This window comes from Lissotriton vulgaris, chromosome 11 (assembly GCF_964263255.1).
Source record: "Lissotriton vulgaris chromosome 11, aLisVul1.2, whole genome shotgun sequence".
NCBI lineage: Eukaryota > Metazoa > Chordata > Amphibia > Caudata > Salamandridae > Lissotriton > Lissotriton vulgaris.
In genome coordinates this window covers 364,092,089-364,119,232 of record NC_141699.1, presented here as the reverse complement: position 1 = coordinate 364,119,232, position 27,144 = coordinate 364,092,089, and the positions used below count along the sequence as shown (strand labels likewise).

Sequence of the window (27,144 nt, the reverse complement as noted above, 5' to 3'; positions counted from 1 at the left end):
ACGAGTTTCGGCATTCACTAAGGGCATTTACGAGAAGTAAAGTTAGACTTTTATATCAGTTTAACTTAAGACTTGTCTCAGTTATACTTAAGTCCAAAACTTAAGTTAAACTGAGACAAAAGTCTAACTTTACTACTCGTAAATGCCCTTAGTGAATGCCGAAAGTTGTAAAGTTAGACTTTTGTTCATTTGGTTGAGGTGTCCTTTCTGGTGCTGAATGATGGTGCTTGAATCTCCTAAACTATTGAGATAGACTAACAGACCACAAGAACGGCCAGAGTTCCTGTTTGGTGATCACCTCTCAAGTGGCAGGGCCAAACCAACCAGTATTAGTAACACTACCATTACAAAATGTACATTTGAAATATGGTTTACCAAACAATGCTAAACAAACTCCTAAAACGGAGACACCTTGGTATCTAACATGTGAAATGTGGCCCATAACCTCACAGTGAGGGTGCAGCATGCCCCTCTCCAAAATGCCATTCTTTATTGAGGTAAATACTTCTAAAATTACTTTATACTGGTGGGTATAGCCGAAACTGGTACTGTTGACATAGTGGATCATTGACAGGAAACCAAGAGTGGGGGTTGTAGGCAGAGTATGGTCCAGAATGCGGGCAGACCAACTATGCCTTGGTATGAAATAAACTTGACACTGCATGTACACTGACAAAAGCGGACAATAGACAAGAAAATGGCATGGTCACTTCCCATTCATGAATCTGACGGATACTAAGGGTTTAATCTACCGGTATGTTTGTTAAAAACACAACAGGTTGGAATTTACCAACTCAAAGCATAGGAGTGTCCCAACATAAGTATCAAAGAATAATGGTGCTGGGCTAGGTCAATGGGAAGTTTTTTTTTTGCCTGAGGGTCCATACTGTGGTTCTTTATGGGGTACATGACTAGGTGTCTCATCAAGACACTGCGCGGATCTTTTTAAACTGCTGCACAAGTTGACCCACTGATGGTTGTATATTTTTGGTAAAGTAAAGTGCGGAATACACCATCCCTGCTGAAATAACACTACATAGAGTTATAAGGGTTTGTATTCCATGATTAACATGATAGGACACAGTCTTGCTAAGTGAGGGTACATGTCTAGCAGATTCCTGCCTAGGTCTTACCGGTGCTTTGTCCCAAGCTCCCAAGACATACAGACTGACTTGGAGGTAGCCGCGCACGCCTAAGCTCAAATTTTCTGGATCATACAATGTCAGCCACTTCTTCAGAAGCACATGGCCTTGGGGAATAAAATTAGAAAAAGGCATCACAATTAAAACACAATACTGAATGATGAAAATTACTCATAATAGGCTCTCTTCTCTCGAAACACAGCTTCTTGGTCTCTCTGTTGGCAGAATCCCTCCTGTGCCCTTCCATCATCACACCTCAACTTTAGCTTCTTACCTTCTGTACCCCTCAGGAACCCCTTCTTTCACAACAGAGTTTATCTTCAACCCAAACACACATCTGAATACCTTTGCCCTTAGAGACGACACATTACACTATCAGAATTTCCTCTTTAGTTCTTCTTCCACTTAGAAATGTTCACCAGCCTCTTCTAAACCTGGTCTCCTCACTTCAGAACCTCTCACTTTCACCCTTGATGGACTTCATCCTTTGACCATACAGATTGTCTATTTTATTTCCTCTTAGCTGCACTCTAATTGTCACAAACATGCTCCCTTCTCACTCTTACATCATAATTCAACACAGCCTCAATTTTTCTTCTTTCAGACTGTCCATTTTCCTTAGTCCTCCCCCTCACAACCTTCATTCTGTCATTGTGACTCTATACCTTTGCTAGTCACCCAACTTCCCAATATAACTGACTCTTGTCCTAGAAAAACTTCACTCATTCCCTCATATTCTCTTTCATCTTGCCCCACCTCCCACCATCTGGATATTATTACTTTACCTGGGGCATCATACACAGTCCCTAAATCGAGCTGAAAAAATAGAATAACAGTGTTAGTCTCTGCCTATGGTAGAATGTCTCTGACAAACCTGACCTAGTTATCTCTTTACTACTTTTTCATGACAGGTTTTCCTCACTATGGCGTTTGGTTGGGGACCAAAACCATAACCTAAGTTGTGATCTGCATCCGAAAGACTCAGGATTATTAGAATTCTCCCTGTCCTGTCTAGAAGTGTGTGATGAAACATAACCTCTCTGTGACACTTAGGTGTACTGTTTCCATTGTGCCCCACACACACACACTATATATATATAATATATATATATATATATATATATATATATATATATATATATATATATAAAAATATGTATATATATATGTATATATATATATGGAAAACCAAGCTCCTCCTCAGCACGCTCTGCGCTCGCAGACACCGCTTCCACGCCAGCAAGAATGAGGAACGGACCAGCAAAGTCAGCAAGATGTTGTTTATTTAATCCACAGAACCAGCGACGCGTTTCGGGCAAGGGTGCCCTTGTTCACGCTGCCATATATATATATATATATATATATATACGCACATATATATATAAATATAAACCTTCTGATGGGGGCATGGGAAAGTGACGTGATAAAGAAAGACCAAGAGGATCCTGAGGGGCCAAAAATCAAACTTTGGTGTCGTTTCATTGACGACTTGTTCGTCATTTGGGACGGAAATGAAAATTCACTGGAAGCCTTCACTGAATCTTTGAATAACAATCGATACAGTCTAAAATTCACGTCCACAACTAGTTCCCATTCTCTAATATTCCTAGACGTGGAAATCTTTGTCAAAAATAACAAACTTTGTTCAAAAATCCACAGAAAGCCAACAGCATGTAATAGCATTCTACATGCTAATAGTGGGCACCCCATAAGACTGAAATGGAGTATCCCCTATGGCCAAATGCTAAGGGCATAAAGAAACTGCTCTGAAGAAGATGATCTGAATGAGGAAATAGAAAGAATGAGTACTAGATTCCTTGAAAGAGGATACCCAATAGAAGTGATTTCTACTGCAAAAAACCGGATGCATCTGAAAGAGAGAGAGGAGTTATTAACTCCAAAAAATAAGAAGTCCAAAACAGATCGAGAGCAAGAATCGGATCAGGGTAATGAAATAACCAGATTAATAGTGGACTATGACAGCCAAAGCACACACATGAGAAAAGCCTACAAAAAACACTGGCAAGTCCTCCGTCTGGATAACACCTTGAGTGAGACCCTGACAAGAAACCCCAGCATAACATATCGGAAAACCTCCTCCTTAAGATACATATTAACGCAAAATCATCTAGTACTGCGTGAGGATAAAAAACAGACATGGCTAACAACACCTGGCTTCTGGAAATGCCACAAGTGCAAGGCCTGTGAGCATGGGATAAACATCAAACATTACCAACTACAAAATGGCAGAAAATAAACCATATATGACCACATCACCTGTGACTCAAAATGTGTGGTCTACAGGCTCCAATGCCCTTGTGGCAAGTACTACATTGGGAGCACTATAAACAAACTTAAGTTGAGAATATTGCAACATCTAAGGGCGATAAAGAACAAGGACTCTTGCTACCCAATGGCCACACATTTCGCCCAATATCATCAAAGCAATCCCACCCTTTTGAAATATTCGGGAATAAAGTTGTGCAAACTCCCAGAACGGGGTGGAGACCAATTGCAACAATTGAGACGTTTGGAATCAAGAATGATACTGAACATGGGAACTGAAGCACCATTTGGTCATAACTTGGATGCCGAACTATATGTACATTTGTGAATTGATATAGAGACACTGAAGAACATTATGATACTGTCATTCCAATGTGTGGAATTATAGGTAATCTTGAAAATGGCTTTGATGTTGGAGTATGTACATGTCTCAAATACTATGGAATCAGAACCGATTAGTTACTCAGATCAAAAATTCCAAATAGAAGATAGAGAATGTGGGGGAAGATGACTTAGAAAAATTATGAAAGAATATGATGATAGGAGAAAAAAAGTTAAATGTAGTACTTTACATATATCATGCTTTGCTGCACAGGGAGACACATGTCGAAGTAATGTATATAATTATAAATAATAGGTTGTACATAGACCTGATTTACCATGTTATGCATTATTAAGATCCACTCCCATGAATGGCTTATACTTTATCAATTAGAAAACTGCAGCGATTTTGAAACTTTGGTTTTCTCCTAACCTTCTGACTGTTATATAATCATAGGTCATCTTCAACTTTAATTTAATTTCGTCTTCTGTTTATAAACTAGTACAGTACTTCACATGGAAAGGTATAATTTAATACCATGTAAATAACAAGGACCCCCTGTTCAAATACTAAATGCGTAATACAGGGAAATAAACAGTGTGTGAAAAGTTAAACAATTGATATTACAACTAGGGAAAAAAAAACGTATGTAAAGCACAACAAATAATTAAGAAGTACAACAACTAATTAAAAAGTACAAGGTTGAGTTTATTTCTAAATGTACATATTCACATTAAAAAGACTCAGTGCAAAATCATATGCACTAATTAATTCTAAAAAATCAACAGTCATACTTAAATAACTTATATTAAACAAATTTACACCAATTTATACATAATAAAACAGTGGCGAAAAATGTATAACATCGACGCGCGTTTCGGCGTTAACAGAACGCCTTCATCAGGAGCCACAATCAATCTGTAAGACATATGCAAAAGAAATTAAAAACATGAAAGGGACATCAAATGACTCCCTACATACAAATCATTGTACATAATGAAACTGTGCTTACATAACAAGAACTCCCTATAGAATGCAGCTGAACCATATAGCTACATGGTATTTACAAAAAAGATTTTTACATTTAAGCAGTGACTGTGTGTTTGAACACAAGGAATCAAGGATAGGAGATTCAGGGAAGTGGGATTCCTATGGAAAATCTAATGAGGTGACTATACCCATCAGAGTATTATTAGTTCTAATGACGGTATAGGGGATTCAGAGAAATTGGAATCCTGTGGAAAATCCGATGTGGTGACTGTACCCATTAGAATATTCCTAATTACTTTGATGATATAACATGCATGGATCTATAGACTATAATTGAAGCCTTACCTAGGAGAAACACGGGATGTGTGTTCTCTAATCCTTTCTTGTAGATATATCAACACTTTTATTCTCGTTGGAATTTACACTTCACCTGGCTTACTGTTTAAGCTGAAAGACATGTAAAACCTATGGTAAGGCAATGTGGTAAAACAGAGTTATATTAAGCTCTCCTTGAACTTATGGTGGAACATCGTCATCCTGTATAGGTAAGATGGTCTTGCCAACTATCAATTAGAAGATCAAGTTAAGCTAAGATTTACCCTAAAGAGACTTGTCATAAAGGGCCTATGCTTATTCTTATATCTTTGTTTAATCAAGTTATCAATTCTTCTCTGGCAACCCATAACGAGAAAATCAAGTTCAAAAATGTGGGTGTTTTTACTTAACATTGTGGGTTTGTTTTAATATGTTTACCCAACCTTGTCATGCACTTCACATAATAGAAGCCAGTGCACCTGATAGAGGGCAGTACCTTAGTACTTGTTATAGAGCAGGCGTGTGTTTTTATGCTTCATGTGAAAACGAATGGTCATGTAACTCAGAGGACTTCAGATTTTAAGTATTCTCCTTAATTGCCAAACTCAACGTTAAATCAACATAACTGCATGTGCGCTTACCCCAATAAGATGAGGGGCCGACAGTGACATCAACCTGTGGGAGCTCCAATTCAGATATGTACAAGCTCCTCACAACAAATGGAAAAGATAGCCACACTGCTAAGAAAGATACCATGGAAAAACATATAATTATTCCATGTTGGAGATGATAGGATAAAACAAACAGTACCTATTTTGTTGCATTAACGTATAACATATGTTCGCTTACCCTAAGGAAGGAGCGAGCAATTGTATCAACATGTGGGAGTCTCAATCACCATCTCAGTATGCTCCTCACAGCCGTTGGAAAATATGTAGCTGCGCTGTTGAACAAACCGATACAATATTGCCCAGTATTAGCAATTGCATAAAAATGTTGCACCAAAACGTATGAGCTACGGAAAGATTCCAACTCAGAAATGTGGCGCGTTTACCTAAAAACAGTGTCAGTACCGCCGTATCCTCAGCCCGGAAGATCAATTGCATCGGCTCATAGGAGCTTCAATTTCGATATGCGTTAGCTCCCACAACCGCAAATAAATGCAGCCGCGCTGCAAGGGAAACCGAAAAGAATGCCCATTAGTATCAAATGTCTTAGGACATGAATGGCACGGTGCAAAGCAGGCTTGAGAGTACCGCGCGCTTACCTGGAAAGGCTGAGGAATGAGTCGTTTCATCAACCCGCGGGAGCCGTGTTCGGAATCTAAACCGGCGTCCCGCAGCCGTTGGAAGTGTTGAATAACCCTGCCGGTTCACAGGTGCTCATTTTAAAGGGCCGAGCGATACTTAATTGCTACTGACGTAATGGCCATCTTGATGGTTTTTTAAAGGCGAAGTTACGCTTTCAGAAGAAAATTTACCCATTCAGAGATGCGTCTTTAGAAAGAAGGAAATGCCGGATTCCATGTAAGCTCGGATGGGTTGCATGGAAATAATCAATTATGTTTCCGAATGGTGTCCATGCATCTAAATGCAGTACGGAGAATAAAACTTTTCTGCTGTAGGAAATATAAAAGAGGAAATGCTTAATAAATGAAAGAATGAAAAGGAGAAAAGTTTTCCGCAATTAATTTAATAAAGGAGGAAGAATTAATTCATAGCAATCAGTGCCGGGCGTAATGAACGGACAGTGTCTCATGCACAAGCAGTAAGTGTCTCATGCACGTTCAGAGGTTCTTATCTGCTAGAGTACAGGAACCAGAGGTCCATTCATGACTGTGGTATTTATTTTACACGGCGCAGATGGCATTCTCCCAGGGGATTTCATTATTCAATCCCCTTTTGTGCGTGTCCAGAACGAAAATCCAAAAAACCTCACGTTTTTTGCGAATGGCACATCCACCTTTGTTGTCTGCTGTTTTAATTTTTTCTAGAACCCGCCAGTGGATTTCATCAGATGTATGTTGCATTTCCAAAAAATGCTTCACTAACGGTGCATTCAGTTTTTCGGTCTTGATAGCAGATCGGTGTTCCGTTAGTCGAGTTTGGATCGATCTGCATGTTTCACCAACATACCCCAAACCACATGGGCAGCTGATGAAATAAACCACATTGGTGGTTTTGCAGTTCCAAAGGTCAGTTGCTTTAAAGGTAGAACCATTGTGGGTGAATAGCTCTCCTCCTATGATGTTCTTACAGGATTTGCAAGAAGAGCACGGGACTGTGCCGCGTACCGGAAGGTTCTTCAGGATTGATCTCTGGGTCTGGTTCCCATTTGGTAACCTAGAGCTAAATTTCGAATGGACAATTTTGTCCTTCAAATTCCGATTCCTCCTATGGGCGAATAAAGGTTTCGCTAGGGTAGTGGTGGAGGACGGATTGCAGTTTAAAATATGCCAATTAGCATTGACAATCTGCCTGATACGCTCATTCATTGTTGAGTGGGTAGTGACACAGACGATACGATCGTTAGTTGGTTTCTCTTTAGGGGCAAGTAACGCGTCTCGGTCGAAGAATCGGGCGCGTTTGTAGGAGTCTCTTATCAGCCTGTGCGGATATCCTCGATCACGAAATTTGTTCCGCATGATTGCTGCCTGTTTATCGTAGTCTGACAGGTTGGAACAGTTCCTCCTAACCCTCAAAAATTGGGAGAATGGAATACTTTCCCGTTGGCACTTGGGGTGGAAACTGCTGAAATGTAGTAAGGTGTTACGAGCTGTCTCTTTTACAAATAAATCTACCTCCAATTTTTTGTCCCTAACTCTGATCAAGAGGTCCAAAAATTCAACCTGAGTTTCATCATAATGGGCGGTAAATTTAAGATTACTGTTGGTGAGATTAATCCATTCTAGAAACTCTAGTAGAGCGTCTTTCCCATTGGTCCAGATAAAAAAGATGTCATCAATATATCTGGACCAATGGGAAATAGACTCAAAAAAGGGCGCAATTTCATTCTCTATGAAACGCTCCTCAAAGTAGGACATATAAATATTGGCTATTGAAGGGGCAACCGAGGCTCCCATACTTACGCCTCTCAATTGGCGGTAGATATTGTCCCCAAATTCAAAAACATTCTCAGTGAGCACTATAAACAGACAGTCTATCAGAAATTTTTTTGGACAGTTGATGTTATGTTTCTCTATAAACCAGTCTGTTGCTCTAATAGCTTCATCTATAGGTATATTACTGTACAAGGATTCGATATCTAGGGTTACTAGAATATCTCTCCCCGGTACGATGTCTAAGTTCTCCACTGTGTTGATCATGTGGCATGTATCTTTCACATACGATTTGATCTTGGGGATATGAGGTCTTAAAAAATGATCAACAAATTTAGAGAGAGGTTCTGTGGGGGTTCCTATAGTTGACACTATGGGTCTATATGGAGGGTTTTCAAGGCTTTTGTGTATTTTGGGGAGTCCGTAAATACATGCGGTTTTAAATTTATTAGTATTAAGAAATTCATGATCTTTAGCAGTAATGTCGCCATTTGATAAAGCTTCATTAGTAAGAACACTAATTTTTCTGGTAATCATCTTGATGGGATTACTATTAATCTGTAAGTAGGTGGAACTGTCACTTAGCATATTTTTCATGTTCTGTTCATAATCACTCGAATTGAGGACAACTATTCCTCCTCCCTTATCGGCTCCCTTTATCGTGACTTCCTTACTGTCTGTGAAATCTTTGAGGGCCATTGATTCTTGCAAAGTTAGATTGTATTTAGGTTTAGGAATGTATTCCAAGGTTTTTTCTAATTTCTTCATAACTACAAGTTCAAAGGCAGCTACCTCTGGCCCTAGCTGCTCTAAACCAGGAGTGAAGGAAGAGGGTAATGAAATCTCATTGTTCCTCTGTGCTATGGAATCATATATATTCTCCTCTTTATCTTGAAAGAACTTTCTTAATCTGATTTTCCTGAAGAATGCAATTATATCCCTGTGTAATTCAAAAGTATTTACAAACGAGTGGGGTACAAAGGATAAACCTTTCGACAATAAAGATTCACTCGAACTATTCAGTTCTTTGGATGACAGATTGATTTTGGAATCTCACTCTGGGGCGACCGCGTCGAGGCCTCCTGATTCTTCAGACTCGGAAGGTGAGGGTGCAAGCAACACCTATTATGAATCTGATGGTGGCTTTAATTCATACACCAACTCCAGGCCACAACGACGCCCTTTATTATCAAACAGGGGGCCTCGACGCGGTCGCCCCAGAGTGAGATTCCAAAATCAGGGACAATCGAGAGGGAATTTTCAAATGAACCAGCATACACACCAGGCACAGCATCAGCAGATAACACACCAACAACATCAACAGCAAGAACCCCAGTTTATCAGGGAAACCCGCAACAGGCAATATTGGGGCCAGGGGATATAATCCCCATTTTCAATCTGTCATCCAAAGAACTGAATAGTTCGAGTGAATCTTTATTGTCGAAAGGTTTATCCTTTGTACCCCACTCGTTTGTAAATACTTTTGAATTACACAGGGATATAATTGCATTCTTCAGGAAAATCAGATTAAGAAAGTTCTTTCAAGATAAAGAGGAGAATATATATGATTCCATAGCACAGAGGAACAATGAGATTTCATTACCCTCTTCCTTCACTCCTGGTTTAGAGCAGCTAGGGCCAGAGGTAGCTGCCTTTGAACTTGTAGTTATGAAGAAATTAGAAAAAACCTTGGAATACATTCCTAAACCTAAATACAATCTAACTTTGCAAGAATCAATGGCCCTCAAAGATTTCACAGACAGTAAGGAAGTCACGATAAAGGGAGCCGATAAGGGAGGAGGAATAGTTGTCCTCAATTCGAGTGATTATGAACAGAACATGAAAAATATGCTAAGTGACAGTTCCACCTACTTACAGATTAATAGTAATCCCATCAAGATGATTACCAGAAAAATTAGTGTTCTTACTAATGAAGCTTTATCAAATGGCGACATTACTGCTAAAGATCATGAATTTCTTAATACTAATAAATTTAAAACCGCATGTATTTACGGACTCCCCAAAATACACAAAAGCCTTGAAAACCCTCCATATAGACCCATAGTGTCAACTATAGGAACCCCCACAGAACCTCTCTCTAAATTTGTTGATCATTTTTTAAGACCTCATATCCCCAAGATCAAATCGTATGTGAAAGATACATGCCACATGATCAACACAGTGGAGAACTTAGACATCGTACCGGGGAGAGATATTCTAGTAACCCTAGATATCGAATCCTTGTACAGTAATATACCTATAGATGAAGCTATTAGAGCAACAGACTGGTTTATAGAGAAACATAACATCAACTGTCCAAAAAAATTTCTGATAGACTGTCTGTTTATAGTGCTCACTGAGAATGTTTTTGAATTTGGGGACAATATCTACCGCCAATTGAGAGGCGTAAGTATGGGAGCCTCGGTTGCCCCTTCAATAGCCAATATTTATATGTCCTACTTTGAGGAGCGTTTCATAGAGAATGAAATTGCGCCCTTTTTTGAGTCTATTTCCCATTGGTCCAGATATATTGATGACATCTTTTTTATCTGGACCAATGGGAAAGACGCTCTACTAGAGTTTCTAGAATGGATTAATCTCACCAACAGTAATCCTAAATTTACCGCCCATTATGATGAAACTCAGGTTGAATTTTTGGACCTCTTGATCAGAGTTAGGGACAAAAAATTGGAGGTAGATTTATTTGTAAAAGAGACAGCTCGTAACACCTTACTACATTTCAGCAGTTTCCACCCCAAGTGCCAACGGGAAAGTATTCCATTCTCCCAATTTTTGAGGGTTAGGAGGAACTGTTCCAACCTGTCAGACTACGATAAACAGGCAGCAATCATGCGGAACAAATTTCGTGATCGAGGATATCCGCACAGGCTGATAAGAGACTCCTACAAACGCGCCCGATTCTTCGACCGAGACGCGTTACTTGCCCCTAAAGAGAAACCAACTAACGATCGTATCGTCTGTGTCACTACCCACTCAACAATGAATGAGCGTATCAGGCAGATTGTCAATGCTAATTGGCATATTTTAAACTGCAATCCGTCCTCCACCACTACCCTAGCGAAACCTTTATTCGCCCATAGGAGGAATCGGAATTTGAAGGACAAAATTGTCCATTCGAAATTTAGCTCTAGGTTACCAAATGGGAACCAGACCCAGAGATCAATCCTGAAGAACCTTCCGGTACGCGGCACAGTCCCGTGCTCTTCTTGCAAATCCTGTAAGAACATCATAGGAGGAGAGCTATTCACCCACAATGGTTCTACCTTTAAAGTAACTGACCTTTGCAACTGCAAAACCACCAATGTGTTTTATTTCATCAGCTGCCCATGTGGTTTGGGGTATGTTGGTGAAACATGCAGATCGATCCAAACTCGACTAACGGAACACCGATCTGCTATCAAGACCGAAAAACTGAATGCACCGTTAGTGAAGCATTTTTTGGAAATGCAACATACATCTGATGAAATCCACTGGCGGGTTCTAGAAAAAATTAAAACAGCAGACAACAAAGGTGGATGTGCCATTCGCAAAAAACGTGAGGTTATTTGGATTTTCGTTCTGGACACGCACAAAAGGGGATTGAATAATGAAATCCCCTGGAAGAATGCCATCTGCGCCGTGTAAAATAAATACCACAGTCATGAATGGACCTCTGGTTCCTGTACTCTAGCAGATAAGAACCTCTGAACGTGCATGAGACACTTACTGCTTGTGCATGAGACACTGTCCGTTCATTACGCCCGGCACTGATTGCTATGAATTAATTCTTCCTCCTTTATTAAATTAATTGCGGAAAACTTTTCTCCTTTTCATTCTTTCATTTATTAAGCATTTCCTCTTTTATATTGCCTACAGCAGAAAAGTTTTATTCTCCGTACTGCATTTAGATGCATGGACACCATTCGGAAACATAATTGATTATTTCCATGCAACCCATCCGAGCTTACATGGAATCCGGCATTTCCTTCTTTCTAAAGACGCATCTCTAAATGGGTAAATTTTCTTCTGAAAGCGTAACTTCGCCTTTAAAAAACCATCAAGATGGCCATTACGTCAGTAGCAATTAAGTATCGCTCGGCCCTTTAAAATGAGCACCTGTGAACCGGCAGGGTTATTCAACACTTCCAACGGCTGCGGGACGCCGGTTTAGATTCCGAACACGGCTCCCGCGGGTTGATGAAACGACTCATTCCTCAGCCTTTCCAGGTAAGCGCGCGGTACTCTCAAGCCTGCTTTGCACCGTGCCATTCATGTCCTAAGACATTTGATACTAATGGGCATTCTTTTCGGTTTCCCTTGCAGCGCGGCTGCATTTATTTGCGGTTGTGGGAGCTAACGCATATCGAAATTGAAGCTCCTATGAGCCGATGCAATTGATCTTCCGGGCTGAGGATACGGCGGTACTGACACTGTTTTTAGGTAAACGCGCCACATTTCTGAGTTGGAATCTTTCCGTAGCTCATACGTTTTGGTGCAACATTTTTATGCAATTGCTAATACTGGGCAATATTGTATCGGTTTGTTCAACAGCGCAGCTACATATTTTCCAACGGCTGTGAGGAGCATACTGAGATGGTGATTGAGACTCCCACATGTTGATACAATTGCTCGCTCCTTCCTTAGGGTAAGCGAACATATGTTATACGTTAATGCAACAAAATAGGTACTGTTTGTTTTATCCTATCATCTCCAACATGGAATAATTATATGTTTTTCCATGGTATCTTTCTTAGCAGTGTGGCTATCTTTTCCATTTGTTGTGAGGAGCTTGTACATATCTGAATTGGAGCTCCCACAGGTTGATGTCACTGTCGGCCCCTCATCTTATTGGGGTAAGCGCACATGCAGTTATGTTGATTTAACGTTGAGTTTGGCAATTAAGGAGAATACTTAAAATCTGAAGTCCTCTGAGTTACATGACCATTCGTTTTCACATGAAGCATAAAAACACACGCCTGCTCTATAACAAGTACTAAGGTACTGCCCTCTATCAGGTGCACTGGCTTCTATTATGTGAAGTGCATGACAAGGTTGGGTAAACATATTAAAACAAACCCACAATGTTAAGTAAAAACACCCACATTTTTTAACTTGATTTTCTCGTTATGGGTTGCCAGAGAAGAATTGATAACTTGATTAAACAAAGATATAAGAATAAGCATAGGCCCTTTATGACAAGTCTCTTTAGGGTAAATCTTAGCTTAACTTGATCTTCTAATTGATAGTTGGCAAGACCATCTTACCTATACAGGATGACGATGTTCCACCATAAGTTCAAGGAGAGCTTAATATAACTCTGTTTTACCACATTGCCTTACCATAGGTTTTACATGTCTTTCAGCTTAAACAGTAAGCCAGGTGAAGGGTAAATTCCAACGAGAATAAAAGTGTTGATATATCTACAAGAAAGGATTAGAGAACACACATCCCGTGTTTCTCCTAGGTAAGGCTTCAATTATAGTCTATAGATCCATGCATGTTATATCATCAAAGTAATTAGGAATATTCTAATGGGTACAGTCACCACATCGGATTTTCCACAGGATTCCAATTTCTCTGAATCCCCTATACCGTCATTAGAACTAATAATACTCTGATGGGTATAGTCACCTCATTAGATTTTCCATAGGAATCCGACTTCCCTGAATCTCCTATCCTTGATTCCTTGTGTTCAAACACACAGTCACTGCTTAAATGTAAAAATCTTTTTTGTAAATACCATGTAGCTATATGGTTCAGCTGCATTCTATAGGGAGTTCTTGTTATGTAAGCACAGTTTCATTATGTACAATGATTTGTATGTAGGGAGTCATTTGATGTCCCTTTCATGTTTTTAATTTCTTTTGCATATGTCTTACAGATTGATTGTGGCTCCTGATGAAGGCGTTCTGTTAACGCCGAAACGCGCGTCGATGTTATACATTTTTCGCCACTGTTTTATTATGTATAAATTGGTGTAAATTTGTTTAATATAAGTGAGCTCCGGGCAGCTCACCCAGTCGACCCCAGCCGGTTAGTGTGGGAGCTCCGGGGGAGCAGTCCAGTCGACCCCAGACGCACATTGAAGTCTCTGATCTGGGAGCTCCGGGCTGCTCACCCAGTCGACCCCAGACGGCCGTCTTGGCATCTGGGTCGGGGTACTTAGGAACCTCACCCAGTCCACCACGGTTGAACTCTTTCCCCCTTCCGTCTTTTGAAGAATTTTGTAAAACGGCCTTCATGGTGTCATCTGGTTACCCGCTTGACCCACTGCCCCCCAAATTTTGGAAAACTTTTCATGAAGAATTGTTCCCGCCTTTGTTTTCAATCTGTCTGCAATCTTTGAAATCGGCATCTGTCCCAGATTGCTGGAAGCTTGCAGTGGTGTCGCCTCTGCTAAAAAAGCCAACCTTGGATCCAGCCGGCCTTTCTAATTATAGGCCGATCTCCTTACTTCCCTTTCCCATTAAGATCTTAGAGAAGTGGGTAACTCGCTCTCTTTCCGGCTACCTGGAACAAATTGGGTGGTTCGATGAGGACCAGTTTGGCTTCCGACCTGGTCATGGGACGGAGACCGCACTTGTGACCGTGCTGGACAACCTGCGTTCGCGTGTCGACAGTGGTCGGGCAGCCTTTTTGGTGCTGCTCGACATGTCGGCCGCGTTCGACACGGTCTGCCATCGGACCCTGGTTCGGAGGCTGGAAGAGTGCGGGATCTGCGAGGGAGCCAGAGACTGGCTGATTTCATATCTTGAGGGCAGGCAACAGCTGGTGTCACTTCCACCTTTCAGCTCGGAGCCAAGGAAAATTGGACAGGGGGTGCCACAGGGCTCGGCCATCAGCCCGATATTGTTCAATCTGTACCTTCGTCCACTTATCCAGCTAATAAAATCTTTTGGGGTCTCGGCGATTTCGCTGAGCACCTTCCATCGCTGTATGGCAGCTACGGCGGACTGGCTTCGAGCAAACTCTCTGCAATTTAATAGCGCGAAGACAGAGGTGCTCCACTGTTCCACTGATCGGATCCCGCGGCCTCTACCCACTGATTTCTGGCCCAGCACCTTTTCTGAACCAGTGTTGGCATCGGAGTCAGCTCGTAATTTAGGGGTCATGTTTGGCCCTAACTTACAATTAGACCTACATGTCAATAAAACCACGGGAACATGTATGATGCTGCTCCGTATGCTACGCAGAGTTCTGCCTTTGCTCCCCCCCCAGGCCAGGCCGGAAATAGTCCGTGGGACTATTTTAAGCCGGCTGGATTACTGATACTTCTCCTGGGGGCCCCAAAAAACTTGATAGGGAAGCTGCAGAGGGTGCAGAATATGGCTGCTAAACTGGCCCTCTCACGACCCAGATCCAGCTCTTCTACTCTTGCGCTCCGCGATCTACATTGGCTTCCGGTAGATCTACGGGTCCAATTTAAAGCGGCCTGTCTGGTGTTTAGAGCGGTACACCTCCTAGGCCCTATCCCACTACAAAACATGTTTGCATGGTATTCTGCCCCACGTCTTTTGCGGTCGTCATCGGCTCACCTTTTGGTGGTGCCTAGGTTTCAAAGAGTGAGGATGGGTGGCCGCTCATTCAGAGTGGCGGCAGCCAAATTGTGGAATTCTCTCCCACTCACTCTTAGGAGCCACCAGGACTATCTTCCATTCCGGAAGGCTTTAAAGACCTATCTATTTCCCAAGTAAATGGTTGTGCGTCTGCGTTGTTTAGTATGGGGGTTTTCTGATCAATGCGCCAGGATGCCCTCTGGGTGACAGGTATGCGCTCTATAAGTATGCTAAATAAATAAATAAATAAATTTAAGTATGACTGTTGATTTCTTAGAATTAATTAGTGCATATGATTTTGCACTGAGTCTTTTTAATGTGAATATGTACATTTAGAAATAAACTCAACCTTGTACTTTTTAATTAGTTGTTGTACTTCTTAATTATTTGTTGTGCTTTACATACGTTTTTTTTTCCCTAGTTGTAATATCAATTGTTTAACTTTTCACACATAATTTAATACCATATCATTGTACATAATTGGATGGAACTGACTGTTAATATTTTATGTAAATACTTTATTTAGAATTATCGGTTCTTAGTTACCATTTGTACTTCACATTAATTTTGACATTGATATGTAGAACGGAACATAATTTGGTGTAAATACTTTATTTAAATTAATGGTTCTGGATTACTTTGGGTACTTTACGTTAATTGTACATATTTATGTATATATTTACAAACATGTACTGACCATGTGCTTACTATGCTGGGTTGGTGGTCTAGATGACCATGAAAATAGTAGAGGGTACTTACACTGTTCACGGTATTTAAGTAAGGTCTAGACCTGTGGACTCTATGGTCCAGTGGAAGGCAAGAGCCGAAACGCGTAGACCGTCCATTTGATGCACGTTCTTTTTTGCACTGGTGTGTAAATAAAAAAACGCAGAAAACTATCTGTTGCTGTGCCGTGTCTTTGGTCTACTTAACGTAGGAGAAAGAAGCTGTGGCAATATAAATATATATATATATATATATTTTCAACGACAGGAGAATGCAGGAAATCCCACACCAATCCAACGGCACAGAAAAGTTTATTGCGCACACAAACAACGCGTTTTGGTGATGCCTTTTTCAAGTTATAGAATTGCTCTTAAACTCCTACAGAAATACATTTCCAAGTACATAGGCATTGTAGCCATACTGTCAACATCCGCGCAAATAAAATAAAATGAAACAGTTGTAATCAAAAATTTGACAAATATAAATGGGAAGACAAATGGATAAGACACAAATATATACGATAGTAATGGCAACCTTATGTCTAGAAGGATTCATACCTACAATCATATTCAAAACAGATTATCTAAGCGTCTAACATTACATAATTACCAACTATTTAGAGCTAGATTTGAGCTGTCCCACGAAGGATCTAGTTGACTGCGGTGTCGGAATCCTTATTGGACCCAACAAGCATTGGCAAACACAATCCACACAGGATGTCGAGATAGGCTTCATTGCAGACCAGCAAGGTCTGTGGTGCTTCTCCTTTGTAGGGAAGCTGGAGCAACCAGGAAAGCAAGTTAGATTCAAAAGTAAGTCTTCGGGGGGCTCACTAGCCAACGGACGAGGAACCGGGAAGACGCGTCGAGCTGAAATGCAAAAGCGGGGCCCACGGGACACTCGTGGAGTGTGGGTCTCTGAGCTTCTGTGCAAATGGTGCTCGGGCTGCGGCTTAATGCACCCCAATGCACAACTTTGGGATACCTCGGGAAGTGAGTGTAGCTTGCAAAATGCAGGATGTCCAGGAGTTCCGGTCCCATGTCTCTCGTGTCTGCCATGGGTCTCAGCTTTGCTGTGAGTGAAGGTCGGGGTCAGAGATGTCTGGAAGTCCTTGTCCTGTGTCGCAGATTCTTCAGGATCCGTCTGGAGCCTCGAAAATGCAGACCGGCAAAGTTGCTGTTGTTGCCTGTTTGAACAGGGTGGTCACTCCTTGACCACAAGGGAGATGTCTTCCATCTTCCAGTCGAAATGGAATGTCGAAGGTCCAGGATTTATGTTTCAGAGTTTCGTCCAGGGTAATCTAAAGTCCTAGGGACTGGGATCCTATACTTATACCAAATTTAGGGACTGGACTACCTTTAAGGTCCCTCCTGTGGGTGGACCTGGGAAGGGGGTGGTTACACCCCTTTCCCTTTGTCCAGTTTCGTGCCAGAGCTGAGGCAGAGTGCCCCAGCAACCGGTTTGAACTGGGAAATGCATGGAGCACCTATTGTGCCCCAGGCAGTGTCTGGAAAGCATTCACTGAATGCAGCCCTCCCTGCCCCAATGCACAAAAGCCTGTCTGGTGAGGTGCCAGCACCTTCCTGGACAGGAAACCTATTGTCCAGGCCTCCCCTGCCGGAGTTTCGTCCAGCAGCAGGCGGGCAGACTTGTGTTTGTGGCAGCCGCATCCATTTTGTGATGCTGAGGCTCTATTTAACTTTAACCGGGTTTACCAGTAGCTACATGTCTTCTCCCTCTAGAAGGGTGGAATTCTACCCCCGCACCCGGAACTAGCGAAGGGGTAAGATTTCCAAATTGTTTGACACACTACACAACATGTTTTGATAAAGCCAAACCAAAATTAGCATTAACCGCGAGGATTATAATGAACTTGAGAGTATATGGTATGGCTATATCATAGAACAGCTATAAGGAGATGGTTCTGACAGCTGCAGAAGGGTTCAACTCATGCTAGGGCACCCTCTCACATAAAACCAATCACTCTGCCTCTAGGATTGTCAAGGCCAGACATAGGAGTGACTTATAGGTGTTTATGTGTCTATATATGTATATAGATATACGTATACTATATCTAAGTAAGGGGTGATTACATTACCTTACCCAGGCTGTAAGAACAGACCTGTGGTGTCAGTTTGGAAGGCAAACCAGGGGTGGCATAATACATGCTGCAGCCCCTGGTAGACCTAGGGTGCACCTATGCCCTGGGTACCTAGGGTACACTATACAGGGGCTCACTTGGGTGACCCAGTAACCAATCTGGTATCTACCTAAAGAACAAGTTACTTACCTTCGGTAACGCTTTTTCTGGTAGATACAGTATCTGCCTGGGGATTCCTCACCTTGTGAATATCCCCCTTGCGTCAGCAACATTCGGAAATTCTTTTTGTAGATTTGCGCCGTCATGGACTTGGACGTCATAGAGACACAGCATCGCTCGCGACTTCGCTGACATCATCGAGGGGGATATTCACAAGGTGAGGAATCCACTGGCAGATGTATCTATCAGAAGTACATGGTATCAATTTAGAGAGAGAACAGCTAGGCTGTGGGCCTGATTAGCAGGGCCACAGCCAGACTAAAGTCGAAAAACCAGAGAATCACAGCAAAAAGTGGGGGTAACCATAGGAAGCAGACCCTACTCTCCTACACTCTTACTATCACCTTATATATAGCTTACACTTGTTTGGGTTTTTGGGCGCACACATACATAGGAATTGCCCACACCTCCAGTTTATTTCCTTTCCAGTCCCAAATCAGCACAGTTATTATTTTGTCGTAATAGGGCATATTATTCGGAATAGTATATACACGTTGCACTTTATTGAATTAGCAATGTCTAAATAGTACAGTAATGTCAATACATCTCCCTTGTGATCAAGGAGTGACCACCCTGTTTAAACAGCTTGACAGCTCAAATCCAGCTCATGGTTGTCGTCGACGCCTCCTGGACCTCATGGCTGAGGAGACAAACTTCCCCTTTTCACCTGAAATCACCCGACATTAGCTGGCAGCTGTCCAACGCCATCCTGGTCACTGGCAAGTGACCCAGACTCTGTCCCTTCTGCTTTCAGGTTCTTCAGATCTTCGATCCATCCTTGTATCCATGCGGACACTTTTCCTCTGGTCACCTGCAGCACTTCTTTGCAGATCTCCACTGAAATCGACACCGAAACCCGACACCAAAAGACACCTATGCACCCGGCTTCCGTGGGTGAGGTAACACGAGTACTCTGGTAGTCTCGAGGGTATTAGCCCCCCTAGTATGGAGAAGTGTGGCTCACTGGTTAGAAGCGGCAGACCCTGATGCAGAGGTCTGACCCGGGACCAGGGTTCAATTCCCGTCGCGGCAGGGTCTTGGGCTCAATGTTCACGGACTCGATAATTCTCGCCTCAGTGCCTACTCTAATCATGGGTCCTACTCTAATCATGGGTCCCACTCTGCAACTCTGGGCAATAGCTTGCTTAATCTCCACAACGGCCCCGAAAGCGCTGGGATGCCTGGCTTTACCTTGGGGTGCCGAGTAGGGGGCATCTCACAGGGAAAGTCTAAAAGGGTTCAATCGTAGTCCATTCAGAAGTATCCTTAAATTGTAAAATTGTAACTTGTTGGTTTCCCATAGAAAGTCAATGGTAACCCACAGCTGTGTTTAGACACTGCCCGCGTCTCCTGTGGGCCTCCTACTTCCTAACCTTTGGTTGTTTAGAGTAGCCCCAGCGATTCCACATGCCCCAGGCCTGCTTTCTAATTCTCACGTGGTTCTTATACCACTATTTTAGTATATGGTTTGAGAGGCCCCTTGGGCAAAACGTATACTGTGCAACTTATCGTATGCTAATTAAGTTCCTTGTATTGTACTTTTACCTCTGACCTCATAAAGTGTGCAGAGGGGTTGTGTTAAGAATACATATATATTTGATATATACCTTGTGTGGTGTGCTTTCATTTGGTACTAAAGGGATTATAATTGGTAAAACAACTAGCTTAATTCGCTCTCTGAAGTCTTAGCCTGATGACTGCTGGTCCATGATACCACTAGAAAGGTACCCAGTAGAACTAGTGGACATCATATGCCAGGCTAACTACTTCACAAAGGGGGTTACATGTATGTTAGTGGGAAATTGTTCCCACTATCAGTTTCAAGGTAAAAGTAAATACATTGATACCTCAGTGGATCTAGCTTAAAGAGTGGACCTCGGCAACTAGCAAATAAATGTATTAATCCGGTCATTGTAATCCGGTCATTTAAATAGTTTTTGCTGTAGAGCCACACAAATCAGATTGAATTAAATTAAAGTAAAACATCCACAATCTCTAACTGCAATGCACCCCTATATTAAAAGTGAATGTGTGATACTCCCAGCCACAGCTGTGAGTAAGATAGCATTTCATACTGGTACAGGAAGGAGAGAATTCATAACTGGAGAAGATAAATCCAGGTGGCTTGGATTATTAAAAGTGACATACTAATGGAAAAGCCCGAATCATTTCAAACCAATATGTGTGGCTAGTTCTTTCCCGCTATTGCGGCCATGTGGGATTTTGGTGTTAAATTCAATTATATGTCTTGATTCTGATACCAGTAGCAGCTTTTCTCTGTCTACACCCCTGGGATGTGGCATGATCCTATCAATTCCAAAGATTTCAATCAGTTTGCTCTTATTTTGATGTTTTTCATTGAAATGCCTGGCCACTGGGTAGTTGAAATCAAGATTGGTGACTGCTCTCATGTACTGCAAAATTCTGGTCTTTAGCTGTAATTTCGTACTCCCAATGTACCTAAGACCATATGGCTGAGATACCCGCCACCCCCTCTCAACACAATCCCCGAAAGGAGGAAAACCGGAAACAGTTCTTAAAGTTTTTGGATGTGGGATGGAGTGACCATCCCGGCCGTATTTATTAAAACAAAAAATTAAACATTAAACGTTTCATGTTATGTACAATTTCATTATCACATTGCGATGTTTGGCTAACCTTAACATATTCTCTAATACAGAGGTTCTCCTAGCCGAACTAGCATCCTACAAAACATTCTCTAGAAACACTGAAATTGTACATCCTAACGTTTAAGGGCCAACGGCAAGGTCATAACCGGTGTCAAGATCCCTAACCAGACTTACCCCTCCCACTTGGGAGGGGCGACAGCACAGAGGCTTACCTCAAGTGCAACTACTAACAATTTCCCTTGACTTGACGGGGGCACTTAAGACTCGACGCCATTTAAAGGTCGTTCGAAGACTTGTGTGTGGTATCTAGAAGGTATCGTGGACCTCCCCCCACCCCACACAACTTACCGCATCTGCCGTCGCAGATGACACTGGCCCCGGGAAATTCCCCAGGAGGGGGCTGTAACCCCTCCTACAAAGGAAGGGGCCTTGACCGCCTTTCCTTTACTTCCGGCGACCCGCCCTTAGACGGGACCGCCTCCCCACTGAGGGGCCAATGGCCACCTCTCCCGAGCGCTCCCATCCGTGTTGGGTGACGCCCACTCATAGGGATCTACCAATTAGTGCTCACCGATCATGACCTTACCGCCTACCAAAATAAATACGACAATTACTACTCAAACCTATGAAAACATTGGTCGCTACGACCGAAAGAACATGCATAAAATGCAACACTACTTCAAATCTTTTTAATCATAACAACCTACACGATTTTCACCATACTTTATTATGATCAACAACAAACTGATACTCTCACAGCCTGTAAACGAAATAGAAAGAACAAACTTATAAATTCACTTTATTGCACAACAACTTGCTGTCCTCAGGGGCTGGTGGGTGGGTCAAAATTGGCTCTTCGTTCCGTCCCGAGCTCACGTGTAGCGAGGAGGTGCAGCTTCGGAGCACAAGAACAAGAGGACGTCTTCTGGTCTTGCGTCTCTTTTATCCGTCTTCAGGGCGGGCGAAAACCCGCCCCTGCCTGCCCCTAGGGCGGGGCTGGCTACGTCGGTGTCTAGGCCAGCCCACTCTAGGGCGGGAAAAAAGCGCGCCCCGGCTACGCCGCTTCGGGCATACCAGCCGAGACGCGCTTCCCGCCCCAAAATGGCTTCCCGGGGGGATCGAGGCACTCCGCCATACGTTCGGGGGGACCGAGTGGTCGCCCCTTTCCATATGGCTGAGATACCCGCCACCCCCTCTCAACACAATCCCCGAAAGGAGGAAAACCGGAAACAGTTCTTAAAGTTTTTGGATGTGGGATGGAGTGACCATCCCGGCCGTATTTATTAAAACAAAAAATTAAACATTAAACGTTTCATGTTATGTACAATTTCATTATCACATTGCGATGTTTGGCTAACCTTAACATATTCTCTAATACAGAGGTTCTCCTAGCCGAACTAGCATCCTACAAAACATTCTCTAGAAACACTGAAATTGTACATCCTAACGTTTAAGGGCCAACGGCAAGGTCATAACCGGTGTCAAGATCCCTAACCAGACTTACCCCTCCCACTTGGGAGGGGCGACAGCACAGAGGCTTACCTCAAGTGCAACTACTAACAATTTCCCTTGACTTGACGGGGGCACTTAAGACTCGACGCCATTTAAAGGTCGTTCGAAGACTTGTGTGTGGTATCTAGAAGGTATCGTGGACCTCCCCCCACCCCACACAACTTACCGCATCTGCCGTCGCAGATGACACTGGCCCCGGGAAATTCCCCAGGAGGGGGCTGTAACCCCTCCTACAAAGGAAGGGGCCTTGACCGCCTTTCCTTTACTTCCGGCGACCCGCCCTTAGACGGGACCGCCTCCCCACTGAGGGGCCAATGGCCACCTCTCCCGAGCGCTCCCATCCGTGTTGGGTGACGCCCACTCATAGGGATCTACCAATTAGTGCTCACCGATCATGACCTTACCGCCACAGGTCCGGATAGTTGACCGGCTATCCGGACCCCCCACAAAACTCCTACCTAAAGGTCATGTTTTAACGATTTTAACCAAGCTAGGAAGTCTCCTACGAGTAACTCATTCCCCACCCTCGACAAATGCACCCCATCCCCCAAATACATACTGTCATCATTAATACAACTATGCGAGATCGAATGCAATGTCTTGGAACGGAACAACCTACTCACTTTGTTATTCAATTTCCTAACGGAATGATTCAAAGCAGGGATCGAGATAGCCCCCCGCCACACTTTTCGTGGGATCATATGAGACCACGCAATTATGCACCCCGGAACTCTCCTTGCTAACCAACTTACCGTGGAAAGCATAGCCTCCAGGAGAAGTCGTCTACCGGTGGTGACCAAATCATTGCCCCCCAAATGCACTATGACTATGGACGGCGGTGACCTCATCCGCTCTAACAAACCCTCAAAAAACTTCTGAAACTGGTCAATACAGAGACCGCCCCTTCCGTAGAAGGACACTCTGTACCCGTATTCCCCAGGTACGTGAATCATGTCACCTGCTTTGAATACGTCTGCGGCCCGTCTCACGTATGAGTGGCCCACGACCCACACCTCCTTCCTCACAGCCGGTGACGTGCGACCGCTGGCCTGGTGTTGGGTCGACTGCACAGTCCGCCCTGCCGCGTAGGCTTGCGCAACTGAAAACAAACAAAAGACAAGAAGCGTGAGTACATGATTACAGCTTCACAACATGTGCAATCGCACGTACCTCTTATAACAATTGGAGGACCAGCGCCCCACACGTTTCACTTGTTCTACATTAAGACCCCTGGCTGTAGCTTCAGTGGCAGCCCCTATTCGAAAGGAATGGGTCCCAAATTCGCCCGGGTCCAAGCCCGCTGCGGCAATGGCCATTGCAAGCACCCGCTGAAACTGAAACCTCGTCAGCGGGGTGGCGTCTGCATGCCTCAACAATGTCCCCCCCCATGATGCCACCCTTCGTGCTAGGTAATCCTCTAAGCACTGTACCGGACACATGGATGACTCGGGGTTCCTGCGAATGATCGTGCAGTCCCCTCTCCCATCCTGGTCAGTCTTGGACCTGAGAAAGGAGACAATCATCGCATCACCCCTGATCTGAACATGTTCCCTGCACAAGCCCCCCGTCACATCCTGCTTGTTCCTTGCAACTAGCTCACTAACTCTCATAGCCCCGTGAAATGCCAGCGTAAATGCAGTCCGGAACAAACAGGTCTCGAACGGGGACGAGCATGTGTTAGGGAGTGTGGTCAGTAACTGGGACAACCTGTCTAGACCTATCGGTCGTCTTACGTCTACTCTGCGACCCTCTAGACGTTGCCACCCACGCAGCGCTTTCTGTACCGTGAAAGACGCTGTTGGGTCCAGGATGCCATGGGCCCTGGCAACAAAGGAAATGGCGGCACGATGCCTTTGGGCCGTAGCCACCGATTTCCCAGCCCTACGTAAGGACATCAGAAAAAGTACTACCAACTCTTCCTGACCCCAAAGTCCCCCTCTCTCTGCCCCCAAAAAGGCTAAATAGGCCTGGAACGCCCTTCATATGCCTTCCTCGTCCTGGGTGCTAGACTCTCTCCCACGAGGTGACGAAGTTCGGGGCACCGAGAGACCAGAGAGCTTCGGGGAAGGGTGCCGGCTCCGGGTCCGCTGAAGGAAGGAAACCCGAGAAAGCCTGCATGTGAAAACGAGACAGTGCATCAGCAGCCTGATTCATCACCCCTGGGACATGTTTTGCTCTGAATACCACGTTCAGTTGCATACACAGTAAGACAATTTCTTTGAGCAGCCTCAAAATCAATTTACAACGGGCTGCCTGACTATTGATGCATTCTACCACGGTCATATTGTCGGACCAGAACACAACAGAATGATCTCTGAACCCTTCTGGCCAGGTTCTCAGGGCCACCAGAATGGGAAATAGTTCAAGGAAAGCGATGTTACTTGTCAGCCCCTTCTCGTGCCACCATAGGGGCCACTTTTGTGCCGACCATTTTGTGCCGAAGATGGCGCCAAAACCTACGCTTCCTGCTGAATCTGTCCATAGCCCAAGCTCTTCGGAGGATACGGCTGGCTTGTTCCAGACGACTCGGCCATTGAAGTCCGCCAAGAATGCTAACCAAATCCGCATGTCCTGGCGGACCTCAGCCGATAACCTTGTGCGATGATGACCCTCCCTTAGGCCAACCATCGCTTGGGCAATTGAGCGGGAAAAGGGGCGAGCCATTGGTATCACCCTCAAGGCAAAGTTCAACTTTCCCACTAACTGTTGCAACTGATGCAGTGTAACTTTGGATGCATTTAAACATACTTGGAGGGCTGCCCTGAATTTCGACACTTTGCTAGCTGGTAAACGGAAGCACCCCTCCCTTGAGTCCAACTCGATCCCCAAAAACTCGAGGCAAGTCGTGGGACCCATAGTTTTACCCGGTGCCAATGGCACGCCAAGATGACCCATTAACACACAGAATTCAGCTAAGGCCTGGGCACATTCGGGATTACCGGCGGGGCCAAGGAACAGAAAGTCGTCAAGGTAGTGCATTACATTTCGGAAACCCGTTTTCTTAGTGAACACCCATTGCAGGAAAGTACTGAATTGCTCAAAGTAAGCACATGATATAGAGCATCCCATTGGCATACACTTATCCATGTAAAATGACCCCTGGAACCCGAATCCCAGAAGACGCTGATCGTCTGGGTGTACCGGGAGCAACCGGAACGCTGACTCGATATCAGATTTCGCCATCAACGTCCCATGCCCCAGGCGATTCAAGATGGCTACCGCCTCATCAAAAGATGCGTAACGCACCGAACAAACTTCTGGATCAATAGCGTCGTTCACCGAAAGACCATGTGGAGCAGACAGATTATGGATCAAACGAAACTCACCCGGGTCCTTCTTGGGGACCACCCCTAACGGAGAACAAACGAAATCCGGTACCGGGGGTTCACTAAACGGGCCGGCGACCCGTCCCCGGCTAACCTCTTTCTGAATTTTTTCTTGCACTACAGATGTATGTTGTAAAACGGAAAGTTGATTTTTGCACATCCCTACACCCTGAAAGTCCCCTACCGGGATGCGGAAACCATGTGTAAAACCGTTCCGCAGCACCCCGGCAGAAGTACGATCCGGGTATTCGCTGAGCCAGGGAATCATTGCCAAGGTATCAATCGGGGTTGGTAAAGGCGCCCCTCGGCCTAGCTTAGACCTGTTTGGCGCCTCCCTTACCCCCATTCTCACCCGTTCTGGCTCTGCACGATGACTCAGGATGGGACGACCCACACGTACTACACTCATGTTTGAATTTACACGATCCCGGAGGCCTGGTACATTTCCCCTTGTTGAAATTAAAACAGAAACCCTTTCTCCCTGTATTGCCCGCGGGCCTCGACTGGTCGTCGGTGCCCGTACTTGGTCGAAAGGGCGTCCCCACATTTTGGCGGGAGTAATCAACAACATTGCTCCCGACCAATGGCATTCTTAACATTCCCGATTCTTTCATTTTATCCCATGTTAAAGAATCGTAACAATCCCAAGTCAAACTCTTGTTATGTTCCTTTTCTTTCCTGAACAGATTGTCGTAACAAAACCAATGGTTACCTTGATACGCTGTCGAGTAACCCATAATTCGTGATTGGTAAACGGGAAACTCAGGCAGCAACTCGGGCCTACGTTCCCCCAAAATCGATGTGAAAATACCCCATGCATTGCCCCAGTTGCCAATGTTCTCATTTACCTTAAAGGCAGCCATTTTTGCGCGCCAAACACTCGGATGCATTAAGTCCTTCTGACTTTTCACATGCTCCACATCATAATGATCAACAAGCAGGGAAAAAATATTCACGTACT

General features: G+C 43.8%; 1 protein-coding gene across 1 annotated transcript in view; it reads right to left on the bottom strand.

The window, feature by feature from the left end:
* LOC147679783 (myoferlin-like) overlaps positions 1-27,144 on the bottom strand; it is a 1,922,797-nt gene that overhangs the window by 738,642 nt on the left and 1,157,011 nt on the right. Inside the window, exons 10-11 of the mRNA XM_086942477.1 lie at positions 1,928-1,958; positions 1,134-1,249 (exon numbers count right to left, since the gene is read on the bottom strand). Coding sequence (XP_086798603.1) covers positions 1,134-1,249; positions 1,928-1,958 — 147 coding nt within the window. The remainder of the gene's footprint in view (positions 1-1,133; positions 1,250-1,927; positions 1,959-27,144) is intronic.